General features: G+C 36.9%; 1 protein-coding gene across 1 annotated transcript in view; it reads left to right on the top strand.

Annotated features, from left to right (window-relative positions):
- The window catches only part of Fnbp1l (formin binding protein 1-like), a 56545-nt gene that overhangs the window by 27332 nt on the left and 5625 nt on the right, over positions 1–23588 (top strand). The window contains exons 7-10 of the mRNA XM_013018237.1: positions 2915–3043; positions 5097–5243; positions 6794–6997; positions 17824–17933. Of these exons, the coding sequence (XP_012873691.1) occupies positions 2915–3043; positions 5097–5243; positions 6794–6997; positions 17824–17933 (590 nt within the window). The remainder of the gene's footprint in view (positions 1–2914; positions 3044–5096; positions 5244–6793; positions 6998–17823; positions 17934–23588) is intronic.

Genomic DNA, 23588 nt, shown 5'->3' on the forward strand with positions numbered 1-23588 from the left:
CTTTTTGCTTATGTGGTGCTGAGAAATAATTTTTATTTCCTGCTTACCACTTTGCCAGTGAGAAAAAGAATTCTTTAAACATATCAATTGTAGGTTATAATTACATTACAGGTCTTTTAATCATAACTATTTTACTATTTTTAATGACCTATACCTCTAACAGCATGTCACCTTGTCACTGAATATGTACAATCTTAAGTCAGTTTGCTCTTTGTTTTTTGCTGTTTTGTATTATGTCTTAAAATTTATTTTTAAGTAGTTGTACAAAGGGGTTTCAACTCAACATACCAGTTTATGAGCATCTTCATCAATATCATAGCCCCCTTTTTTTTGTCCTTTCAGTATTAGGATTTGAACTCAGGGCTCACTACTTGTAGTGCCAGTGCTCTATCACTTGAGCTACTTTTTTGCTTTTAGTTTATTTTCTCAGTAGGATCTTCTGCTTTATTCCTGGGGTTAGTCTCAGACTATAGCTCTTCTGTCTTGGCCATTCTTGTAGCTGGGTTTATAGGTATGTTACCACTATGCCTGGCTTGTTGAGACGGGATCTCTGTTAACCATTCATTTATTCCTTTTTTTGTTTATTTATGGCCTTAAACCATAATATCCTGTCTCCTCCTCATGTATAGCTAGGATTATAGGCATGAACTGCCATGCCTGGCCTTGCGCTGGCATTATTCATTTCCAGGTGTTTTTTTGTTTTGTTTTGTTTTTTGTGAGTTGTGGGTCTTGAGCTCTGGGCCTGGGCACTATCCCTGAGTTCTTCAGCTCAAGGTGAGCTCTCTACCATTTGAGCCACCGTGCCACTCTCAGTTTTCTGGTGGTTAATTGGAGATAAGAGTCTCATAGACTTTTCTTCCCCGGCCTGGCTTTGAACTGCGATCCTCAGATCTCAGCCTCCTAAGTAGCTAGGATTAGCGACATGAGCCACTGGGCTTCATCTCAGATCTTGAGTATCCAAAGATCAGTTTGTTGAGATAAAAGCTGTAACCTACTACGTGGGGACTATATTTGTAGGAACTAGAATTAGAATGGTGAGGTATATTTACAGTGTGCTTTATGAGTTTACAAATCCCTGACAGGTAAAATTATTTATTTTTTTTGAACATTATAAAAATTGAGCTCAGCTGAGTGTAAATAGCTCATACCTATAATTCTAGCTATTCAGGAAGCTGAGATTTGAAGATTGAGTTTGCGGCTAGACGGGACAAGAGATGCTTACCTCCAATTAGTGAGCAAAAAGCCAGAACTAGAGATGTGACTCAAATAGTAGAGTACATCTGTAAATAAAAAGGGCTGAGCTGGACTGGGAATGTGTCTTAGTGGTAGAGTATTTACTTAACATGCATGAAGCCTTGGGTTCAATTCCTCAGTACCACATAAACAGAAAAAGCTGAAGTGGTGCTGTGGCTCAAGTGGTAGAGTGCTATCCTTGAGCAAAAGAAGCTCAGGGACAGTGCCTAGGACTTGAGTTCAAGCCCCAGGACTGGCAAAAAGGGTGGGGGGGGGGAAGCTGAGAGCATGTAGCTGAGAGCATGTTGAGCAAGAATGCAAGATCTTGAGTTCAAGCCCCACTACAGGCACAGACACACACACAGACACACACACACACACACACACACACACACACACACACACACACACACGAAAGTTGAGTGAATTATTTTGCTTATGTATCCATCCATCCACCCACCTACTCACCTACCCATCCATCCATTTTTACTTATACTTACTTGAAATGAAGCTTTGCTTTCTTGCTCAGGTTGTTTTTGAGCTCATGATCCTCCCACCTCAGCCTTTTGAGTATCTGGGACTACAGGTGTGCACCATCGTGTCTAGTGATCTCAATTTTTCTTTCTTATTATTTTAGAACATTTGAGAAATGTTTTTAGATTACTCTCCAATGCATCTAACATTAACGGTTTGTACTTTATATTCTTTATATTATATTTGTATCACTCAATATTTATAATATTCAGTTGCTTTTCTACAAGAACAATTTATTATTCAAAAATCACTTTTTTTTCCCCCTCCTTTGGTCAGTATTAGAATTTTGAGGTTTTGGACTCAAGATCTTGTGCTGGCTAGGCAGACAGTCTACCACTTGAGCCATGCCTTCTAGTTCTTTTTGGGTTTACTTATTTTTTTTTCAGGTAGAGTCTGGTGCTTTTGCCCAGGAAGATCTTAGACCATGATTATCCTATTTATGCCCTTCTTTGTGTGGGGCCGGGGGTGGGGGGGATCCCAACACATCATCATTCCATGGCTTATTTGCTTAGATGAAGTCTCACTAACTTTTTGTTGGGCTGTCCTTGAACTTTGATCCTCCTAATCTCTGTCTCTAGAGTAGGCATGAACCACCTCTCCCAACTCTATTTACTTCTAATTAGAATTAAGTGGATTACAAAGAAATATTTTACTTTTTTTTTTTTTTTGGTCTAGTCGTGGGGCCTGAACTCTGGGCCTGGGTGCTGTCCCTCAGCTCTTCAGCTCAAGGCTAGCACTCTACCACTTGAGCCACAATGCCACTTCTGGCTTTTTTCTTTTTGCTTATGTGGTGCTGAGGAATTGAACCCAGGGCCTCATGCATGCAAAGCAAGCGCTCTACCACTGAGCCACCTTCCCAGCCCTCTATGTGGATTTTATAAAGACTATTTGAATGGATGTTGCAGGAGGAGGAGGATTATAATAGGGAGATGGAGGGATGTTGCAATATGGAGGCCACTCTTGACCAAAACATCTGGAAGCATCTGCTTATATTTAAATGATAGTAGTTTAGAAGAGTCTGATGGCTTAATTCTTGATGTCAGCTGTTGGCTTCTCCATTATTGTGATCTGATTTTTAATATAATTTTAGAAAAGTGAATTGCTATACTTTTGTCATTGGTAACTATTTGGATCAATTTGCCTCTAGGCCAAACAGCAGTTGAACCTGCGTACACATATGGCTGATGAGAATAAAAATGAATATGCTGCACAGTTACAAAACTTTAATGGAGAGCAACACAAACATTTCTATGTGGTAATTCCTCAGATTTACAAGGTAAGTTTTATCCATATGGTTTTATCTAGTTTGAGTGAAAAGAATTAGCATTTAATTTTTTATTTTTTTATACTTTTTTATTGTAAAAATGCTGTACAGAGGGGTTACAGTTACACGAGCAAGGTAATGAGTACATTTCCTGTTGAGCATTGTTGCTTCTTCCTTTGTTTTCCCCCTACCATCTCTTCCCTCCCATCCAACTACATGTGCCTCCCCCCGCCCCCCCCCCAGCATTTAATTTTTTTTCCCCTCAGTTTTGTAGGTTAAATCCAGGATCTTGTGCAGGTTAGAGGGACATTTTACTACTGAGCTAAATGCCCAGCCATAAAATTTAAAATTTAAACCTTATACATCAGAGTTTTCTAAGTTTACTAGTTATTAGGAATGGTGATCTGAGGAGTAAATTTTTTGTTACTTTTAAATCATGAATTTTTCGAATTATTGTTATAAATAGCGCACTAAAACATATTATGATCTGTTTACCTAGAATTGGGATGTAGCTTTTTGATCCCACATCATTAGCACAAGTGGCAGGAATAAAAATAAATTGTTTCTGCTAGTCTGATTTCTGGCTGCTTGTCTTGTTGCCTCTGTTAGATCACAGCTAAATTGTAATTCAGGATCATCCTTTAATGATAACAGATGCCAAACAGGTAAAGACCAGAGACCTTTCATCAAGATAAAATTACATTAATGCTTTGTTTAGAAGAGAAATTAGGGGAAAGAGATTTAGTAAAACAGTGTTGCATGTAGTTGTACCTAGGAGAATGGAGTGTATGTAGAATGTCAGCCCATTGATACTTATTTTTCCTTTGTAAGGCATTATGGAAGTACAAAGGAAGCAGAGCCTGTGTTGGTAGACTAGAATTGGATATCAGATTCTGATCACTTACATCTGGAGCAGCAAGCCTGCCTGTCCTCACTGTAATGACTTTCTAGGCTTACTAGCTGTTTTCATAGTCTAGGGAAGTCTGTAGTAACTATCTTTTGTGTTCTGGTGCCTGATTATTTTGTTTGGAATTTACTGTGGAATAACCTCGGTATTTTTCAATGCCAGGAGCCTTTTTTTTTTTTTTTTTTGAATGCAGGTCTCAAATTTCCAGGTTTTGGGAAGTAATTAAAAAGGAACTATGGTGTGAAGGCTATGGGAATTTGAGGACTTGAGCAATGTAGCTGCTTCCTCGGAAAGCCAAAGGTTATTGTTGGCAAAAAAAGAAAAATTATCAAAAAAGAAATCATTAAGCTCTTGAACTTCATTGCCCCAACTAGTGGCCATGGATTTTGAATTGTGGGGGTTCTATTGTATTGCCATTTTGGCCATGTGACTTCCTGATTTTCTTGTTTCCTAAGCTCTTTAGTAATTACTATAATCATTAAATTATGGTTGTCTTGGTACTCATTTGCATGTAATCAACTGCAAATGCTTTGTCTAGCTAGATTGTACCAAAATATTCTAAACTCATTTAAGAGATTGAAGGTCTTAGCCTTAAGTGTGTAATGATTGAGATAAAGGTCTTACATCTTCAAAAGGAATTTTACTGGAGATAAAACAACTCAATAAGAACTACCCTGGGTTAGCTGTAGAGTGCTTGCCTAGCATGCACGAAGCAGTGGGCTCAATTCCTCAGCAACACATACATAGAAAAAGCCAGTGGTGCTATGGCTGAAGTGGTAGAGTGCTAGCCTTGAGCAAAAGAAATTCGGGACAATGCTTAAGATCTGAGTTCATTGAGTTCAAGTCTCAGGACTGGCAAAAAATTAAATGAAAGAACTACTTTGGAGGGTAAAAGGTAGAAGAGGTATGGTCAGAAATTTGGTAGCTATAGGAGTAATTTTAGAAGACATTATTGCTTTGTTTTTGAATGTACTAAAGCCCTGAGGATTTCTTTCTTTTAGTAATTTTTATGAGGCCTCAAATTCTAAGAATTATAAGTCTATATAGCACTTGTCAAGAAGTATTAGAATAGATGTCTTCAATTATTTGAGGCGAGTCACTTCAAAGTGGTAAAGCAAAACAATTTTTCTTTTCTTTTTAAAAAAAATTTCTGAATAGCAACTACAAGAAATGGACGAACGAAGAACTATTAAATTAAGTGAATGTTACAGAGGATTTGCAGATTCAGAACGTAAAGTTATTCCTATTATTTCAAAGTGTTTGGAAGGAATGATCCTCGCAGCAAAATCTGTGGATGAAAGAAGAGTAAGTGCTGATAAGTCTTTGAATAAACACATTTGGTTTGGGTGTATGTTTAAGTTAATGAAGTGAGATGAAAAAGTAATAAAATGATCTTGGTTCTAAGTTATATTCTTTAGGACAAAGTCTTACAACAAGTTAGACTCTGGACTCTCAGTTATATTCTATAGGAGACTGAATTTTAAGGACTATTCAAACTGCTACATTTCTAAATCTGAAAAAAATATATTCCTAGCTCTCTTGTTCCCCCACTAATTTTTCACTTCTCTTTGTCTCTCTGTCTCTCTCTCTCCTTTCTTTCCTTTCTTTTCCAATTCTGGGACTTGAACTCAGGGCCCGAGTACTGTCCCTTCTTTTGCTCAAGGCTAGCACTCTACCACTTGAACCACAGCGCCACTTCTGGCTTTTTCCGCTGAGGTGGTACAGAGGATTCGAACCCAGGGCTTCATTCATGCTAGGCAAGCACTCTACCACTAAGCTACATTCCCAGCACTAATTTTTCATTTCTAACCCAAGAATGTATCTTATGAACTTTTTGTTACAAATTGCACTATTTAGTGAAAGTTTAGAGAAAGATATGGTTGGGTAGATTTAGTTAGCAGAATGACTTGAACACAGGAGTTGGTATTTAAGCTGGATCAAGAACTGTGGGCTGGGAAGGTGGCTCAGTGGTAGAGCGCTTGCCTTGCATGCCTGAGGCCCTGGGTTCGATTCCTCAGCACCACATAAGCAAAAAGAAAAAAAGCTGGAAGTGGCGCTGTGGCTCAAGTGGCAGAGCGCTAGCCTTGAGCTGAAAAGCTGAGGGACAGCACCCAGGCCCAGAGTTCAGGACCATGACCAGACCCCCCCCAAAAAAAAAAAAAAAAGAAAAAAAAAGAACTGTGGATCAAAGACTTTGTATGTAGAGGAAATGGGAAATAAATCTAATCATATTGCATCTAATTAAGGTATAACCCTAGCTATGGGAATTTGGGGACTTGAACAATGTAGCTGCTTCCTAGGAAAGCAAAAGGTTATTGTTGACAAATAGCAACTGTAAAAAAATACCAGTCTTGTGTCTGGTGATTTTTCAGTAAATATGGGTTGTCCAAAAAAGTATGATTCGCTGAAAATGAAAATACGAGGGAGGAACAAGAGAAAAGAATTAGTTTTGTGGGGAGATATCACATATATACCACGTATTTTAGTCTTCCCAGCAAGTGTATCAAATAGATATTAGTGATGATCCTTTAGTAACTAGTAGAATCCTTAAATTTACAGAAAAGGAGAATTTTTGGCTTCTTCAGTTGGGAGTTCCAAAGTATAGACTTGTATGTTGTATTGTGTGTGTGAAACGCATATGTAGGCTATTTGTAACTTTCAGGTATTTTTCTATTGGGATTAAAATACTGAGGGCTTATTATAAATTCATAGAAAATTATTTACATTGAACTTTTGGTGATTATTATAGAAGTATGTCTTAAATCTTTATTTCCTTATATTGATTAAAGTTTTGAAAACCAATATGGTATTATGGGCAGATGAAATGGTTTAAAAATTTTGTTTCTTGTATATAGGATTCTCAAATGGTGGTAGACTCCTTCAAGTCTGGTTTTGAACCTCCTGGGGACTTCCCATTTGAAGATTACAGTCAACATATTTACAGAACCATTTCTGATGGGACCATCAGCACATCCAAACAGGAGAGTGGGAAGATGGATGCCAAAACCACAGTAGGAAAGGCCAAGGGCAAATTATGGCTCTTTGGAAAGAAGCCAAAGGTAAAAGTCATAAAATTCCTATATACTAATCAGATTTTCCTAGTAAGTCAATGAATTAATATAGGCATTGACTGGATAAGAGCTTACTATTAAAGGAGGATAAATATTTTCTGTTTGAATGATTTGCTTACCTTTCACTTATTATCAAACAGTTTATATCAGTAAAAATTACTTGTATATTTAACATTTGACCACCACATAATGATGAAATATTAACTAAGTTGTTAATTTCTGGTTAAATTGTAGGCTTTTTGAAATTTTATTTGCATATAGTTCCATCAGAATTTCTAAGGAGGCATGATCTGACAAAAACACCACTAAAATAGCCAGTCTTGGAATGAATGGTTAACCAGAGTTTCAATAAGTGTCAAATTGGATCATGTAGCCTGGACTGACAAAATTACTTCTCTTATCCATATGAGTTTTTAAATGAGAAAGGAAGGGTTCTGTTCTTGATTAGTTGAAATAAAAAATGATCTCTAGCTTGCTAAGAAAATTTCACTCCTCTTGTCAAACTTGGGCTTTTTATGTGTCATTTGTTTTAGGTAGGTAAACAGCCTAGCAGTCATCAAATGGATTAATGAGTGGTTTGTCCTTCTCCACAGTTAAGTGCTTGTAGTTGTGTCATAGCAAGGAGAATAGATGGATACCTTTAGTCTGATGGATATGCTATACTTACAAAGAATACTTGATAACTTTAAGTCTTTGATCAACTTGATTATGAATAGCTATAAATGCCTTTAAAAGCACAGTTGCAGTTTGATCAGGCTTTAGTCTTTTAGTCTTTAGGCTTTTAATAATATTGTCCAGTCAAGAAGCTGGAAATTAGTAGACTTTTTATAGTCAGAGTAGCTATCGGAGTTTGAGGTACAAGTAATACAAAAAATTGCTTTAAAGAGGATGAAATAAGTGTAATATTCAAATAGTCTGAGAAGGGAAACCATGCACATAATGAAAATATCTGGCCTATTTATGATAATAATCAATTGCAATTTTAGTATTATGTGTGATAACACTAGCCATACCCGCTGCTTTTATCTCTGGACAAGGACAGGTTAGATATGCCTGTATAAGAATCTGTCGTGGTACTGAATCTCTAGACATCAGAAGAGAACTTAAAAAAATCTACCTCACATTCTTTAGTGTATTTTTATTTTTAGTGTATCAGCTTGTAAGAAATCAAGTGAAATGGTATAATTTTAAAAGTAAAGTTGACGTTTAAAATGGTAGTTTTGGGCAAAAATTTGTTCACTTTTTAATAATAATAAACATTTTATTTGAGGTATATTTTGTGAAAAGTATGTTACCAAAAATAGAATTTTCATTTAGGAAAGAACTATGCACATTTGGCTTATTGATTCCTTTCTTTATTTCCATATTAGCCACAGTCCCCACCCTTAACCCCTACTAGTTTATTCACATCCAGTACTCCTAATGGGTCCCAGTTTCTCACTTTCTCCATTGAGCCCGTGCATTATTGTATGAATGAAATAAAAACAGGGAAGCCCAGAATTCCTTCTTTCAGAAGCCTCAAACGAGGGGTAAGTTTAATGATGGGTTGAAATGCATGATGGCCTATTGTGTGTGTAGTGTGGCTTTTAATACTCTCCACCCTCATTATAAGGCTCCGTTAAAAACACCACAGAATCAAGTAGAGATGTCCCGAGTTAAATACAACTCCTCTTGGTAACATTTGAAATGCTCAACCCTAAAAGAAATGGTATTATAAAGAGGGTGTTGGGTACAATCATATTTTAGCTATTTTTTTCATTTATGTGAAATCATATGTCCACCATTGTCTTGTAACGTATTTACATTTTTAAGACTTTCAGTAATTTGTCACTGGAGTTACTCTTGTAATAATTTGTCAGTAATGATAACTACACCTGACAATTTAAAAATAATACTTTGTTGACAGTAAAATGTCATGCTTGATTTTAATTGCCCTTTTTACTTTTAGAAGCAGAAAACATAATTTTGAAAAGCTTAATAAACTATGATATGATGACATCTGTCATCTCAGCACTTGGCAAGTTGAGTCAAGAGGGTTGCAAGTTCAAGACCACCTGGGGTGCAGGGAAATTAACTGTTTTTGAGACTGTCTCAAAATAAACTAAAGTTTAAACATAGGCATATTAAATATAAAGACTGCTTATAAAACATATCAGAAGATACTTCAGAAATTTTAAAGCCTAGAAAAATACTTCGGTATTACTGAGTAATGTTTACATAGAATTTGCTTTCTTGAACCTTTTTTTAAAAAAAAACCAAACAATTTTTACCAGAATTTTCTCATTTTTTCTTTTAAAAATTGGCTAGTTTGTGACATTTGCATACATCAGAGAACTCAGCCAATGAAAATTTATATAGACTAGCAAAATGCAAATACAATATTGTTTCTTAGCAACAACTATACTGTATTACTGATAATTGTTACTCTGTTGGTGAAACTAACCCCCTTTCCTATCCTCCCTCCCTTCTTTGTGGGAGTTGATCCCAGAGCTTTGTATATGCTGAACACTTGGTTCTACCACTGAACTCCCAGACCACTAAAATTTGAGTTGACCTTTATTTATTTACTATTTTATTTTATTTTTTTTGGTTGGTTTTGGGGCTTGAATTCTGGGCCTGGGTGCTGTCCCTGAGCTCTTCAGCTCAAGGCAAGCGCTCTACTCTTGAGCCACAGCACCACTTCTAGTTTTCTGGTGGTTAATTGGAGATGAGAATCACATGGACTTTCCTGCCCTGGCTGGCTTTGTACTATGATCCTCAGATCTCAGCTTCCTTAGTAGCTAGGATTACAGGCATGAGCTACTGGCGCCTGGTATGACCTCTAATGTTTGAGTTTTAAGGTGTGTTCTTAATATTTCTAGCCTATAGTTTATTTTCATCTGTAAGATTTGCCTGACATTTGGAAAACCTAAATATGATAATCATAGATGAGAAATCAGTGTCTTATCACTGTCAAAAGTCTGATTATGCTAGATATGGTAGTACACACCTATAATGCATGCCTATAGTCCCAGTACTTGGAGGTGAAAACTTGTTGGATCATGAGGTCCAGGCCAGCAGGAGCTACATACATAGTGAGATCCTGTCTCAATCCCCACCCCCATCCCCCAATAAAAAAGAAGTCTAATCCTTAACAGTAATACATCAAAATTGGATTTTTCCCTCCCTTCTCTCTCTCTGTCTCTGTCTCTCTCTCTCTTTTTGCCTTCTCTTTCTTTTTTCCCTTTTTTCCTTTCTTTAGCTTTTTCTGATCTCAAATTGCATTTTGGACATCTGTAGAACAAAGTATGTTTGCTTAGTCAAGATTATATTATTATCTACATTTCTGTTAAAACAATATAACAAAAAAACTTACCTGGAGTCAGTAGTGTAGAGTAACATTCTAGTATGTTACTAGAAGTTACAAAGGCTATGTCGCCTTTGTGACTTTTTTCCCCTTGGAAGTGTGAATTTGTGTGCATCTGCCTAACCTAATTCTGTATGAGTACAGAATAGGCTAAAGAGTCCCTGTGGATGAATCTGCATTACTCCTCCCAGTATGCTAGTCATCACTTCCCATAGACCCTTAAAACTTGTTTGAAAGAAATCATATTCAGAATTTCTGTTGCCTGAGTTAGGGTAGAATGGGTAGAATTAATTCTTGTGTTGTTTCTCTGTGCCATAGATAGGAAGTGAGTATAATTCTATTAAAAAAATAGTTTCGCTGGGCACCATTAGCTTATACCTGTAATCCTAGCTACTCCCGAGGCTAAAATCTGAGGATCACAGTTTGAAGCCAGTCCAGGTAGGGAAGTCTGTGACACTAATTTCTAGTTAGCCACCAAAAAGCCAGTTAGCCACTAAAAAGACACAAGTAGAGCTGTGGCCTTGACCACAGCTAAGGGACAGCAATCAGGCTTCACATTCAAGCCCTGGTACCAGTACCCCCACACCCTCCAAAAACAAAAAACTTCACACATTTAGAACTAGTTTAAATTTTATTCTATTTTTTAATTTTTATGGCACTGAACATTGTACCCAGAGCCTGCTGCTTGGCTAGATGAGTACTTTACCGCATGAGCTACACCCCAAACTCAGTATCTTCATTCTTGTTGAACTTTGCAGGTAGAGTTTTACAAATACAGTGAATTTTACAGTAATTAAAATTATTGGCTTGATCATTATTTTTTATATGTTGCTTTAATTTTAAATATTCACATATTTTTATAGGGACCTAGTATTAGAAGGCTGAAATTTCCTTCTGGTTTTAGTATTAGTATCCTAGCAAAGAAGCAAGCAGCATGTTTGAGACACCCCAGTTGGGGAGTGGGGAGTAAATGATGCATAAGATGAAAGTATGCTGTGTTGGATCATTGGCATTGAGATTTTGTTGTTGTTTCAATTGCTATTTGGAATTTTACTAGATATCAAAACTAACCCAGAGATCTTTTTCTTTTGCTTAAGAATTTTATCAATACAGATGAACTCAGAAGAAAGTAAACTTTAAATAAGTCAATTTATGTGTTTTTTTAACATGAATTTTTGTACCCATTAACTTTATAGAATAGGTCTTGAGGTTTCTTAAGGCTCGTGAGATATTCAGGAACTTGCTTCTGTATTTGTTAGACATTGTAGTGTCTACATTTCCCAGTATCAGTAAGGAGATGAGGATTGTCACATGAGAGTAATGTTTTTGAGCTTGACTTTGGGGCCAGTGGATTTTTCTGAATGCTAATTTCTTTCTGTGAGTTTACAGTATAACCTTTAATGGATATTTGGGGAATATATCTATGCCTAATTTTAATACATAAACTAACATTTTTACCCTAAACTACTACTTTTGGTTTTCATTAAATCATTCCTCTTTAAAGTAATAGATCTATCTAGTAATAGGAAGTACATATTTTGTGTCTTAAACTATTCATGACCTTATAGACTTCCAGAGTTTTTTTTGTGCCTGGTCTGGGGCTTGAACTCAAACTTGGGTAATGTCCATGAGCTTCTTTGGCTTAAGGCTAGTCCTCTACCTACCACTTGAGCTACAGCTCCACTTCTGGCTTTTTAGGTAGTTTAGTAGAGATAATAGTCTCACAGATTTTCCTGCCCAGCTGGCTTTGAACCTGAATCCTCAGATCTCAACCTCCTGAGTAGCTACGATTACAGGCATGAGCCACCAATGCCTGGCTTCCAGAGTATTTTTTAAAAATATATATATGTATTTAAAATATAGTACTGATTTCCTTTGTAGTTCTTTTGCATTTATTAATATTCAGTGATTATGTGAAATTTTATAGTCTAAAAATAAGAGTACAGTATTTTTGTATTGAATATGTTTTACTTAAAAAATACACAGTACATTTCAAATATTTTTACAAAGAACTGAAATTTTCAGTGAATTATAAGATGATAGTTCATTGGTAGTAAAACTACACTAGCTAAAATGGAAATTTTTATTTCAGTTGTAATTATTTTAGAAATATATATCTTAGATATATTAGGAATATATTACAGAAATTATTAAAAATGCAGCACTGGAAAGAAAACTGGTGAAAATTATCATAAGAGATAAATACTTTATTTCTTGTCCTATATATAAATTTAATAGCATTTAAAGAATACTCTGAATATCTTACCTTAAACCTTTCATTTTCTCACTGTTAATTTCATTATAGCAAAATAAATTATGTGTTTTATTCTTAAAACTACTGATAGTCTAAAGAATGTTAAAACTTAGTTTGGAAAGATAATGCATAGCAAATGTCATCTTATTTTCATAACCATTAATATATATGGCCAACTCATCAGAGATAAGGGGTAGATATTTTTACCAGATATTTATTAAATTTCTTTCAAAATTTTATATGAAATTCTTCCTTATGTTTCTCTACTATTTTTCTTAAACATTATTACTTAGAAAACAGGGACTAAATGTAAAAAAGAATTTTTATTGTGATACTGGGAATTGAACCCAGGACCTTGTGCATGCCAGGCAATCAGTCCACTTCTGACATTCATCTCTAGCCTGAGAAATGAAAAATTTAAGGGCTACTAGTCAAATGTGTGAATGTGAAGATTAATTTTGTAAAGCATGCTTCATATGATGTAACCTCTGTGTGTGTGTGTGTGTGAGTGCGTGTGTATGTGTGTTATTCTATTAAGTCCATTGTTCTCTTCAGATTGTTATTTCATATTTCAGAATAAATTTTATTTGCTAAAAGTTTTCGGTGTTTTTTGATGCACATTGTTTTCAGAATAAAAGGTAAAAAATAGAAACTATTTTTAAAGCTAAATTCAACCTATATGTTATATTTGTGTCTGTTGGGAGGTATGTCTAGGGAATTTAATTCTGGGTAACTTTTTTTATTTTTGTCAGTTGTGGGGCTTGAACTCTGGGCCTGGACGCTGTCCCTTCGCTATTCACTTGAGCCACAGCACCACTTCCAGTTTTCTGGTGGTTAATTGGAGATAAAAGTCTCATGGCCTTTCCTGCCCCAGCTGGCTTTAAACCGTGATCCTCAGATTACAGCCTCCTGAGTAGTATTACAGGTGTGAGCCACCAGTACCTGCCTAATGTACTTATTTTGATAATGAATTTTTAATGTGGCTATCACTTAAGAAAATCACTAAAAAAAAGCTAAAAAATGATACACTTGGATTCCTGTGATATATTTAATTTCACAATGGTGTTTTGGAATATGAAAATTCAGATGATAGTATTTTCTTTTTTTTTAATTTAATTTTATTTTATTTGTGAACATACTGTACAGAGGGGTTAGAATTACATGGGCAGGATAATGCGTACATTTCTTACCAAGCATTGCAGCCTCCTCCTTTGTTTACCCTTCACATCCCTTCCTAGCCTCCCCCCTCCCCCATAGTATTTTCTTTAATTGTTGGGAAGGCCACTCTCAGTTTTTCACCTAAGGTTTTCTTTTTAAATAGTTAATTACTAAATCTTTTATATTCAATTTTTCAAATGCTGGTACTTTTTGAAAATTTTGAAAAGAACAAGTAAAACCTACTTATATGAAAATTGATAGCATTTCACTCTTAAAACATGTATGTTTCTTCTCTTATATTAGAGAGAAACTATATTAATAGATTCAAAATTGTGGTAGAACTCTATAAAATACCATGAAAACAGGAATTTTACATCATTGATATAATGATTATTTTTGAGTTTTAATTCAACTTAGAAAATATCTGCCCATTATCATCAGTGTGTGCTGCTTTTTCTTTTTTGCAAGTTATTTGCTTTTCCAAAATGTGCTTAAAATTGTTTTTTTTTCTAGCATAATTGTTTGGATTGCAAAATTTACATGATTTACATGATTTATTTTAATATTTTAAGAATATAGGTTATTGCATCTCCTGGATTACAGTTTCATGTGAATAATTTACCATTTCTTTCTGTTTTCCATTGAACTATTCAGTGGTCGGTGAAGATGGTAAGCCTTGTGTGCTGATCTATAATATACTATGCCAACATTAAAAAAAAAAATCTCTAAACATTGTTTTAATTCAAAACAGTGGTGAAGTACATCCCACATTTTCACCTTGTTTGTGTGTGTGTGTGTGTTTTAATATTTATTACAATATTATTACAAGTACCTCTGAATGTCAAAGATTAGAAAATGTGGTTAACTATCATCAACACTTTAAATTCTTAAATGTTCTTGATTGGAGTCCTTGTCATGCTATACACCAGAATAAATGAAGCAGTATTTTTAAAGTTACATGGTAGAGCAAGAGTTTTCATGTTATGCAGAAAGAAAACTTAGAAACTAATTTACTCAGCTCTCAGCACCCTGTCTAATGATGATATAAATTTGATTTGTAGCTTATTACAAGATTACTAGTATTCTTCAAAAGAGTTAGAAAAAGGTTTCCTAAATTTCATTTATGGAGTCATTGCTCTACAACTGAACGGGAACAGAAACAAATAATGCAGTGAGTGAGTGAGTGAGTGAGTGAGTGAGTGAGAGTGTGTGTGTGTGTGTGTGTGTGTGTGTGTGTCCTCTTGTTATTTCAGATTGATGGGTCTACTTTATGAAGAACTAATTCCAAGTTATTGATTGCATAAGAACAGAGACTTACAGACAATTACAATTGAGCCTTTTATAAAATCCTTTATAGTAAGAGACTGTTGAATGCCTGGGAGGGCTTCTTTATACCCATAGGAAATGCAGTGATTTTAGTGCTTGTTTCCTGTGTAAGATTAGGTTGTAATGTTGAACTGGGGTATGAGACATCTACTGCAGTCAAGTTGATAACAGTGTTTGGTTAGAGAAAAGCAGAAATGTGATTTATTCATGGCTAGTTCTGAAAAAATACTGCATTTCTGAAAAAAAAAGCTTACATTGAAATGTATTTCATCATTTCATAAAATATTTTTCAAGGTTTTCAGAAATATTTTTACAAATATGAATTAAGGCCTGGGTGCTGGTGGCTCATTCTAGCAACTCTTACCAACTCTGAGAACTGTGGTTCCAAGTCAGCCCAGGCAGGAAAGTCTGTGAGACTCTTATCTCCAGTTAACCACCAAAAGCCAGAAGTGGAGCTGTGGCTCAAGTGGTAGAATGCTAGCCTTGAGCAGAAAAGCTCAGAGGCAGCACCTAGGCCCTGAGTTCAAGCTCTAGGACCAGCACACAGACAAAAAAGTTTATCTTTGACACATACATAATAACTTAAGAAACAAATTTTAGCATTCCTTTGTTTATATAGATTGATTGGTATTGTTATTTCTGGTAACTCTAGACAAACCAAACCACTTAGACAGGTGCTCTGCTTTTTGCCAGGAAGCGTGTTGATTGTTCCATGGTATATAAGCTGCTAGGGAAAAGAGTCTAGGGATTCTGTTACTAATTAAATTTTGCATTTGTCATGCGTCATTCTAAAAGTGAGGTTTTCCTTTTTAAAAAGTAGTAAGTAAAAATAGCTTATAAATAGTGAAATACAGTCATTATAGGCCTAAGTATCCCAAAGAGCAAAGATGCATTTCAGTTTGGAAGTTTATTTCAGCAATGCCTTAAAAATTTTTTAAAGAATAATTTTGAAAGGGAAAGAAATACATCAATTTTTGGAATATATTCAATATTGCTAATATTGATTCTGTTATAATTTCTAGTAGCTAAATGCAAATAACTGAAATAATATTGAACAGGAAAAAGAGAGCTGGGTATGGTAATTTAGCACTTGGGAAGCTAAAATAGGAGGTTCTCAAGTTCAAAGCAACGCCTACACTACATATCAGACCCTGTTCCAAGAAAAGAGGAAAAGACATTTGTATAAAAGTTTTACTCTAAATACTGACATTTATTTCTTAAATTATGTGATTTTTGTTTATAAAAATATTTTAAAAATTCATACATCAAGAATAACTTCTTGGGCTAGGCAATGGTGGCTCATACCTATAATCCTAGCTACTCAGAAGGCTGAGATCTGAAGCTTGCAGTTTGAGACTAATATTGGCAGGAAAGTCCATGAAATCCTTGTCTCCAATGAAACACTTTCCCTACCTCCTAACTCCCCCCATCCCCAACAGAAGTGGTAGAGTGCTAGCCTTCAATAAAGAGGATCAAGGATATCACCTAGGCCCTGAGTTCAAGCCCTAGGACTGGCAGAAAAAAAAAAGACAAAACAAAACTTACTGAAGGATTGGGCATGGTGGTGCTTATAGTCGATTTGAAGAGCTGAGGCAGGAGCATTGTAAGTTCTAAGCCAGTCTGAGCTAAATACTGAGATCCTGTTTCAAAAGAAAAGAAAAACATGAAGATATAATTAATAGTGGAGCTGGGTGTTGGTAGCTCATGTTTGTAATCTTAGCTACTCATGAGGCTGAGATCTAAGGATCGTGATTCAAAGCCATCCTGGGTAGGAAAGTCTATGAGACTCTTATCTCCAATTAATCACCAGAAAACCGCAAGTGGTACTGTGGCTCAGTGTCTAGAGCCCTAACCTTAAGCAAAAGAACTCAGATTGCACTGAGGCCCTGAGTTCAATCCCTATGATTATGAAAAAAGTGCATATAATACTATTCTATGGAATTATATATATATATATAATATCTGTGGAATTATTACAATGGAAACCCCTTTATACTATTAATTAGTATGTTAATAAGAAGGAAAGGAGAAAGATGGATTAGATCCTTCCTATTTTTTCTTTCAGGAGCAGCTGAGAGATGTTACTTGATTTTACATATGGAAAAATGCAATAATACTCCATGTGTGAATGCAATTTTTTCCTCAGTAGATTGTCTTACCTCCTGTTTTTTAATGATTAAAATTTGTTTTGATTCTAAAGAATGATTTAATAAATATAATCACTTAAAAGACTATATAGTATTGAAGCTCATTTCATGAGTTGTCTTGTGAGGTAAGTTGTTTACCAAGCTCATTGTACAGGTGCTTCTTGTTTTTAGTTTGAATGTTTATAGTATTTTAAGTATGGCAGTGAAACATATGTAAGCATATATGTAAAATAATAACTTGAATAGATGAGAAATGTTACATGTTTCCATGTTGTTGTTGTTACTGTTAGAAGATTCATATGTATTCATTTTAACTATGCCAAGAAAGTAATGTGACACTTGTGATGACCAGTTACATGTATTTGGTGATTTTTTTTTTCTTTTCATGGTTTAAAAAGTAACTGAAATGTGAGCTTTCCAGTATAATTGTTTTCATTAATTCACATATCTATGCAGTTTCTCTTTAAAAATTCTTGAAACTAAAACTTAGAATTATGGTATATTTCCCATTTTGTAACAGGTACATTTTAAAAATAAAATTTTCTAAAAGTTTATTTAATAATGATTTAGATTTTCTTTTCAGGGTCCAGCACTAGAAGATTTCAGTCATCTTCCACCAGAACAGAGGCGTAAAAAGTTACAGCAGCGCATTGATGAACTGAACAGAGAACTACAGAAAGAATCAGACCAAAAGTAGTGTTCCTTTAAGTCCTACAACTATCCTATCTCTCAAGCTTTTTTTTTTTTTGGGAGGGGGGTGTCCAAACGTGGGGCCTGAACTCTGGGCCTGGGCGCTGTCCCTCAGCTCTTCAGCTCAGGGCTAGCGCTCTACCACTTGAACCACAGCGCCACTTCCGGCTTTTTTCTTTTTTCTTATATGGTGCTGAGGAATCGAACCCAGGGCCTCAGGCATGCAAGGCAAACGCTCTACCGCTGAGCCACCTTCCCAGCCCTCTCTCAAGCTTTGAATGATGTGTTCAAATGTGTATGGAAGCTGGGCATTGTGACTCACACCTGTAATCCTAGCTACTCAGGACACTGAGATCTGAGGATTGTGGGTTGAAGCCAGCCTGGGCAGAAAAGTCCATGAGACTCTTATCTCTAATTAACTACTTAGAAAAAGCCAGAAGTAGTGCTGTGGCTCAAGTGGTAGAGCAATAGCCTGGAGCAAAACAAGTTTAGGGACAGTGCCCAAGCATTGTGTTCAAACCCCAGACTGTCACACACAAAAATAATGTTGGGGGGGGGTTCAGAGTCATATATGCTGGGCTGTGTATATAGCTTAGTGGTAGATAGAGTGCTTATTTGGCATCCACAATTTGTGTGTGGAGGAATGGGGGGGTTCCATCTCCAGCACTGCATGCCCCCAAAGAAAGAAATCCCAATGCAAATAATTTGTTAGAAAAATATGCTCTGGGTTGGGAAGTGGCTCAGTGGTAGAGTGCTTGCCTCGCACGCATGAGGCCCTGGATTCAATTCCTCAGTACCACATAAACAGAAAAAGCTAGAAGTGGTGCTATGGCTCAAGTGGTAGAGCACTAGCCTTGAGCTGAAGAGCTGAGGGACAGTGCCCAGACCTGACCGACAAAAAAGAAAAGAAAAGAAAAATATGCTCCTAGATTGCAAATTTTGTGATTATGATGTTTTAGCTAAAAACAAAACATTTGAGAATTTCTTTGATGCAGATTTTTTGTTGCTATGAACATGTTTTTGCTTTCCACAAATTTTTAATATAGCTGGTGATTTATTATATAGTTTTACCAACACTATCTTATAGTTTTATAAACATTAGTTTTAGAGTACAAGTTGAGTTCAGTAGTAACCTGAAGGTCCAATTAGTTTGCTGCAAAATGTTGCTTGATTACTTTATTTGTTTAAATTTTTGTTATGTTTGCAGCTATTTACTATGTATATTTTCACAGAAGATAGAATTAAGGCTTAAACTCTAGCATGAAAAATTAAAGTTTTGTTTTTGTTTTTGTGCCATAATTGATGCTTGAACTTTGAACCTTCACTGTCATTCAGATTTTTGTTCATAGTTGGCATTCTACTATTTGAGCCACACTTCCACTTGTAGCTTTTTGCTGGTTAATTGGAAATCAGAGTCTTGAGGATTTGTCTACTTGGGCTGTTTTTAGAACCTTGATTCTCAGATCTCAGCCTCCTGAGTTGCTGCTAGATTATAGGTACAAGCTATGGATGTCCAGCTTGAGAAATTAAAGCTTTGATATTAAGAATCATGTATCTTATTGGGCATGATATTGCATTCCTATAATCTTAACACTTGAGAAGCTGAGGCAAGAGGGTCTAAACCTTTCGGCTGGTCTGGGCTATAAAGGAAGACCCTGGATCAAGTAAAACTACCAAATAATAACAAAAGAAGTGTGTGTCAGGCCAGGTGCCTGTGGCTCGCCCTGTGATCCTCACTAGCCAGGAGGCTAAGAAATTAAGGGTCATGGTTTAAAACCAGCCCCGACAGAAAAGTCCATTTGATTCTATCTGTGATTAACCAGCAAAAAAAAGCTGAATTGGAAGTGTGATTCAGGTGGTAGAACACTAGCAGTGAGTGAAAAAGCCAAGTGAGAGTGCAAGGCGCTGAGTTGAGACACTGGTATTGCCAGCCCCCTCCCGCCCATAAAAAATATATATGGGATATTCAATTATGAATGAGATTACATTACAGCCCATTCTCATCTGCAATAGTTATCGTCTGTAAAATCACCATAAACACGGAATTATTGAATACTGAAACATTGTTCCAGGAATGAATGCAGAGTCAGGCTTGAGGTAGCCACTAGCTCAACATTTTTTGGGGGGGGAGGGTCCAGTCATGGGGCCTGGACTCTGGGCCTGGGCGCTGTCCCTCAGCTCTTCAGCCAAGGCTAACACTCTACCACTTGAGCCACAGCGCCACTTCCGGCTTTTTTCTTTTTGCTTATGTGGTGCTGAGGAATTGAACCCAGGGCCTAAGACATGCAAGGCAAGCACTCTACCACTGAGCCACCTTCCCAGCCCCCTAGCTCAACATTTTTGTTTTGTTTTTGTTTTTTGCTGGTTGTGGAGCTTGAACTCTGGGCCTGGGCACTGTTCTGAGCTCTTCAGCTCAAGGCTAGTGCTCTACCACTTGAGCCATAGCACCGACTTCTAGCTTTTTCTGTGTATGTGGTGCTGAGGAATCAAACCCAGGGCCTCATGTATGCAAGGCAAGCACTCTACCATTGAGCCACCTTCCCAGCCCTAGCTCAACATTTTTATCAACAGATATATAACCTTATTTCATGTATGTTTCTATTTAAAGACACCCTGTTTAATATTTTAAACTGTGCCAATGGCATTATAATTATGCCTCAACAAGGCTTATGTAACCCATGATTTCTCTGTAAAGGAATTATAGATGTGCTTAGCAGCGTGGGATAGCACTTGAGTACCATGTATATAAGTCATCGTCAATACCAAGATCACCAGCAGAAAACGTGATAATAAGTTGCAAATAGGATACTTATTCAGACGATGAGTACCAGAATTAGAAGGCAGAGTGTCTTTTGTTTGCCTGACTTCTTCTGGATACTCTAGTATACCTCTTGTGACTTGAATTTTTTTCTTTGTGTCCATGAGTTACCAGGAAAGCATTTTGGTTTTGTTTTGTTTTGTTTTTGGTGCTGTCCCTGAACTTTTGTGCTCAAAACTAATACTCTTTGTCACGTAAGTCACAGCTCCACTTCTGGGTTTTTTTGGTGCTTAATTGGGGTAAGAGTCTCATGGACTTTCCTGCCCAGGCTAGCTTTGAACCAGATCCTCAGATCTCAGCCCTGAGTGGCTAGGATAGCAGGCATGAGTAACCAGCACCCAGACAGGAAATGGCTTTGAATACCAGTTCTGGAGTTAGCAGATTTGAGTAGGTAAATTTCCAAACATGAATCTGCCAATAAGGAAGGGCATCTATGTTAATTTAAATGATTTTTGGATGGTACAGCATTTCTCAATAGAGCCATATATAAAAATATAGTTTGGTTTAATATTTGGTGCGTACCATAGATATTACAATCCATGCTAGGGCTATATATATATATATATATTTTAAATTGAAGGCTTATTCCCAGATCCTAAGCATTTTACATTCTAATTGGGGAAGACAAGACTGAGGATGACTTAATTTTTTTTTTTTTTTTTTTTTGCCGGGGTCATGGGGCCTGAACTCTGGGCCTGAGCGCTGTCCCTCAGCTCTTCAGCTCAAGGCTAGCGCTCTACCACTGGAGCCACAGCGCCATTCTGGCTTTTTCTGTTTATTTGTTGCTGAGGAATCGAACCCAGGGCCTCATGCTTGCAAGGCATGCACTCTACCACTAAGCCACCTTCCCAGCCCCATAAACTAAGGCTCTTTTTTTTTTTTTTTTTTTGGCGGTTGTGGGGCTTGAACTCTGGGCCTGGGCGCTGTCCCTCAGCTCTTCAGCTCAGGGTGAGCGCTCTACCACTTGAGCTACAGTGCCACTTCCGACTTAATTTTTATATAAGCTGGATTGTGGTAGCTGCTAGTAGAGATAGAAGTAAATTAGGAAAGTCTATAGGCTGTCAGCTGCCAGTGGCTTATGCCTATAATTTTAGCTACTCAAGGAGGATGAGGTCTGAAGATTCAGGTTCAAAGTAAGCAGGTCAGACAAATCTGAAAGACTCCTATCTCAAATTAACCAGCAAAAAGCTGGAGTGGAGGTGTGGTTCCAGTAGTAGAGCTTTAGCCTTGAGACAAAAAGCAAAAGAGAGTTCCAAGCCTTGAGTTCAAAACTTAGCACCAATACAGAAACAAAAGAAAACAACTAGAGGCCGGGCACTGGTGGCTCACGCCTGTAATCCTAGCTACTCAGGAGGCTGAGATCTGAGGATCATGGTTCAAAGCCAGCCCGGGCAGGAGAGACCATGAGACTCCTATCTCCAATAACCACCAGAAAACCAGAAGTGACGCTGTAGCTCAAGTGGTAGAGTGCTCACCTTGAGCTGAAGAGCTGAGGGACAGTGCCCAGGCCCAGAGTTCAAGCCCCACGACCAACCAAAAAAAAAAGAAAACAACTAGAGGAAAGAATAAGGAATTTTTCCTGAGATAATTGGGGAAGCCTTTATGGGGGAGAGACAAGGGGAAGAAGGAGAACTATGGTTTAGGAAATGAATGTTTATTGAGGGATTATTATGTGCCAGGTACTCAGCTAAACATTTTACATGGAGTATATCATTTGAACTTCTTAAAATAGACTTCTGAGGATTTTCTTCTTTCTGAGGTGGGGAGCCTTTTTTTTTTCCTGCCAAGGGGGTCATTTGGATATGTATAATATCCTCAGACCACACAAAATAATCAATACAGTCAGATGGGCTGTGAGCAGTTGACTATGAGCATAAGAGAATCATATGTGTCTGTGCCGTCACATCCGAAAAGATTCCAAGGCCTTATGTGTCCTATGGGCTAGGTGTCCACCCCTGTATGAAGAAGGGTATCAAGCAAATACATACTTTGTCTAAGTCTAGATAGCTTGCAACATTTAGTTAGCTTCTAGGTACTGTGTTCAGATAATTAGAATTGGACCTTGATAGGAAATTGGGATTTTTGTCAGACAAAAAAGTGAAGGGGAGGGAGAGGACCATAGGAAAGACAAGAACAAAGGCATAAATGTGTTCTTGCCATGACCTGGAATTATCTCTGATCTAGGGAGAGTTAACTGGAAGTTGGGTAGGGTATAATGATAGGATGTGGGTAGGAAGGTATAGGATGAGTAAAGAAACGAATGCTTTTCTGTGGAGTTCTGTTGCTGTTGAGGATTGCCAGCCCTTGTTGAGAGGCCATGTTCTAAAGAAAGGTAATTTAAAGTTGTATGAAGACATCATAGGAGAAGGTGATTTGAGGCAGGGGACTAGTTAGGGGACTTTAGAGATACCAGGGGCCTAAATTAAGCATGGCCATGGTTTAAAAAGGAGGGAATTATACAAGTGTCATTTCAAAGCCAGTGTAGGACCCCTTTTTTGAAATGTTTTAATTTATGTTACTTATGTGGTACCAAGAAATTGGATGCAGGGCCTTATGCATATTAGGCAAGCACTCTACCACTAAGCCACGTTCCCAGCCTAGGACCTTTCTGTTTATTAACAATACTCAAATACTTGCTAAGCTGCTTGAACCATACCTTCATTCTTTTTGGTTTAGGTTTTTTTTTTTGACGAACTTATGTTTTTGCCTGGGGCTGGCCTCAAACTATAATCTAACTTATGCCTTCCGGTGTCTAGGACCACAAGTACATACCAATATAGCTAGCCATCTGGCTTATGTGTTGAGATGGGAGACTTGCTAACCCTTTAGATGGGCTGGCC

This window comes from Dipodomys ordii, unplaced genomic scaffold (genome assembly GCF_000151885.1).
Source record: "Dipodomys ordii isolate 6190 unplaced genomic scaffold, Dord_2.0 Scaffold39, whole genome shotgun sequence".
NCBI classification, from domain to species: domain Eukaryota; kingdom Metazoa; phylum Chordata; class Mammalia; order Rodentia; family Heteromyidae; genus Dipodomys; species Dipodomys ordii.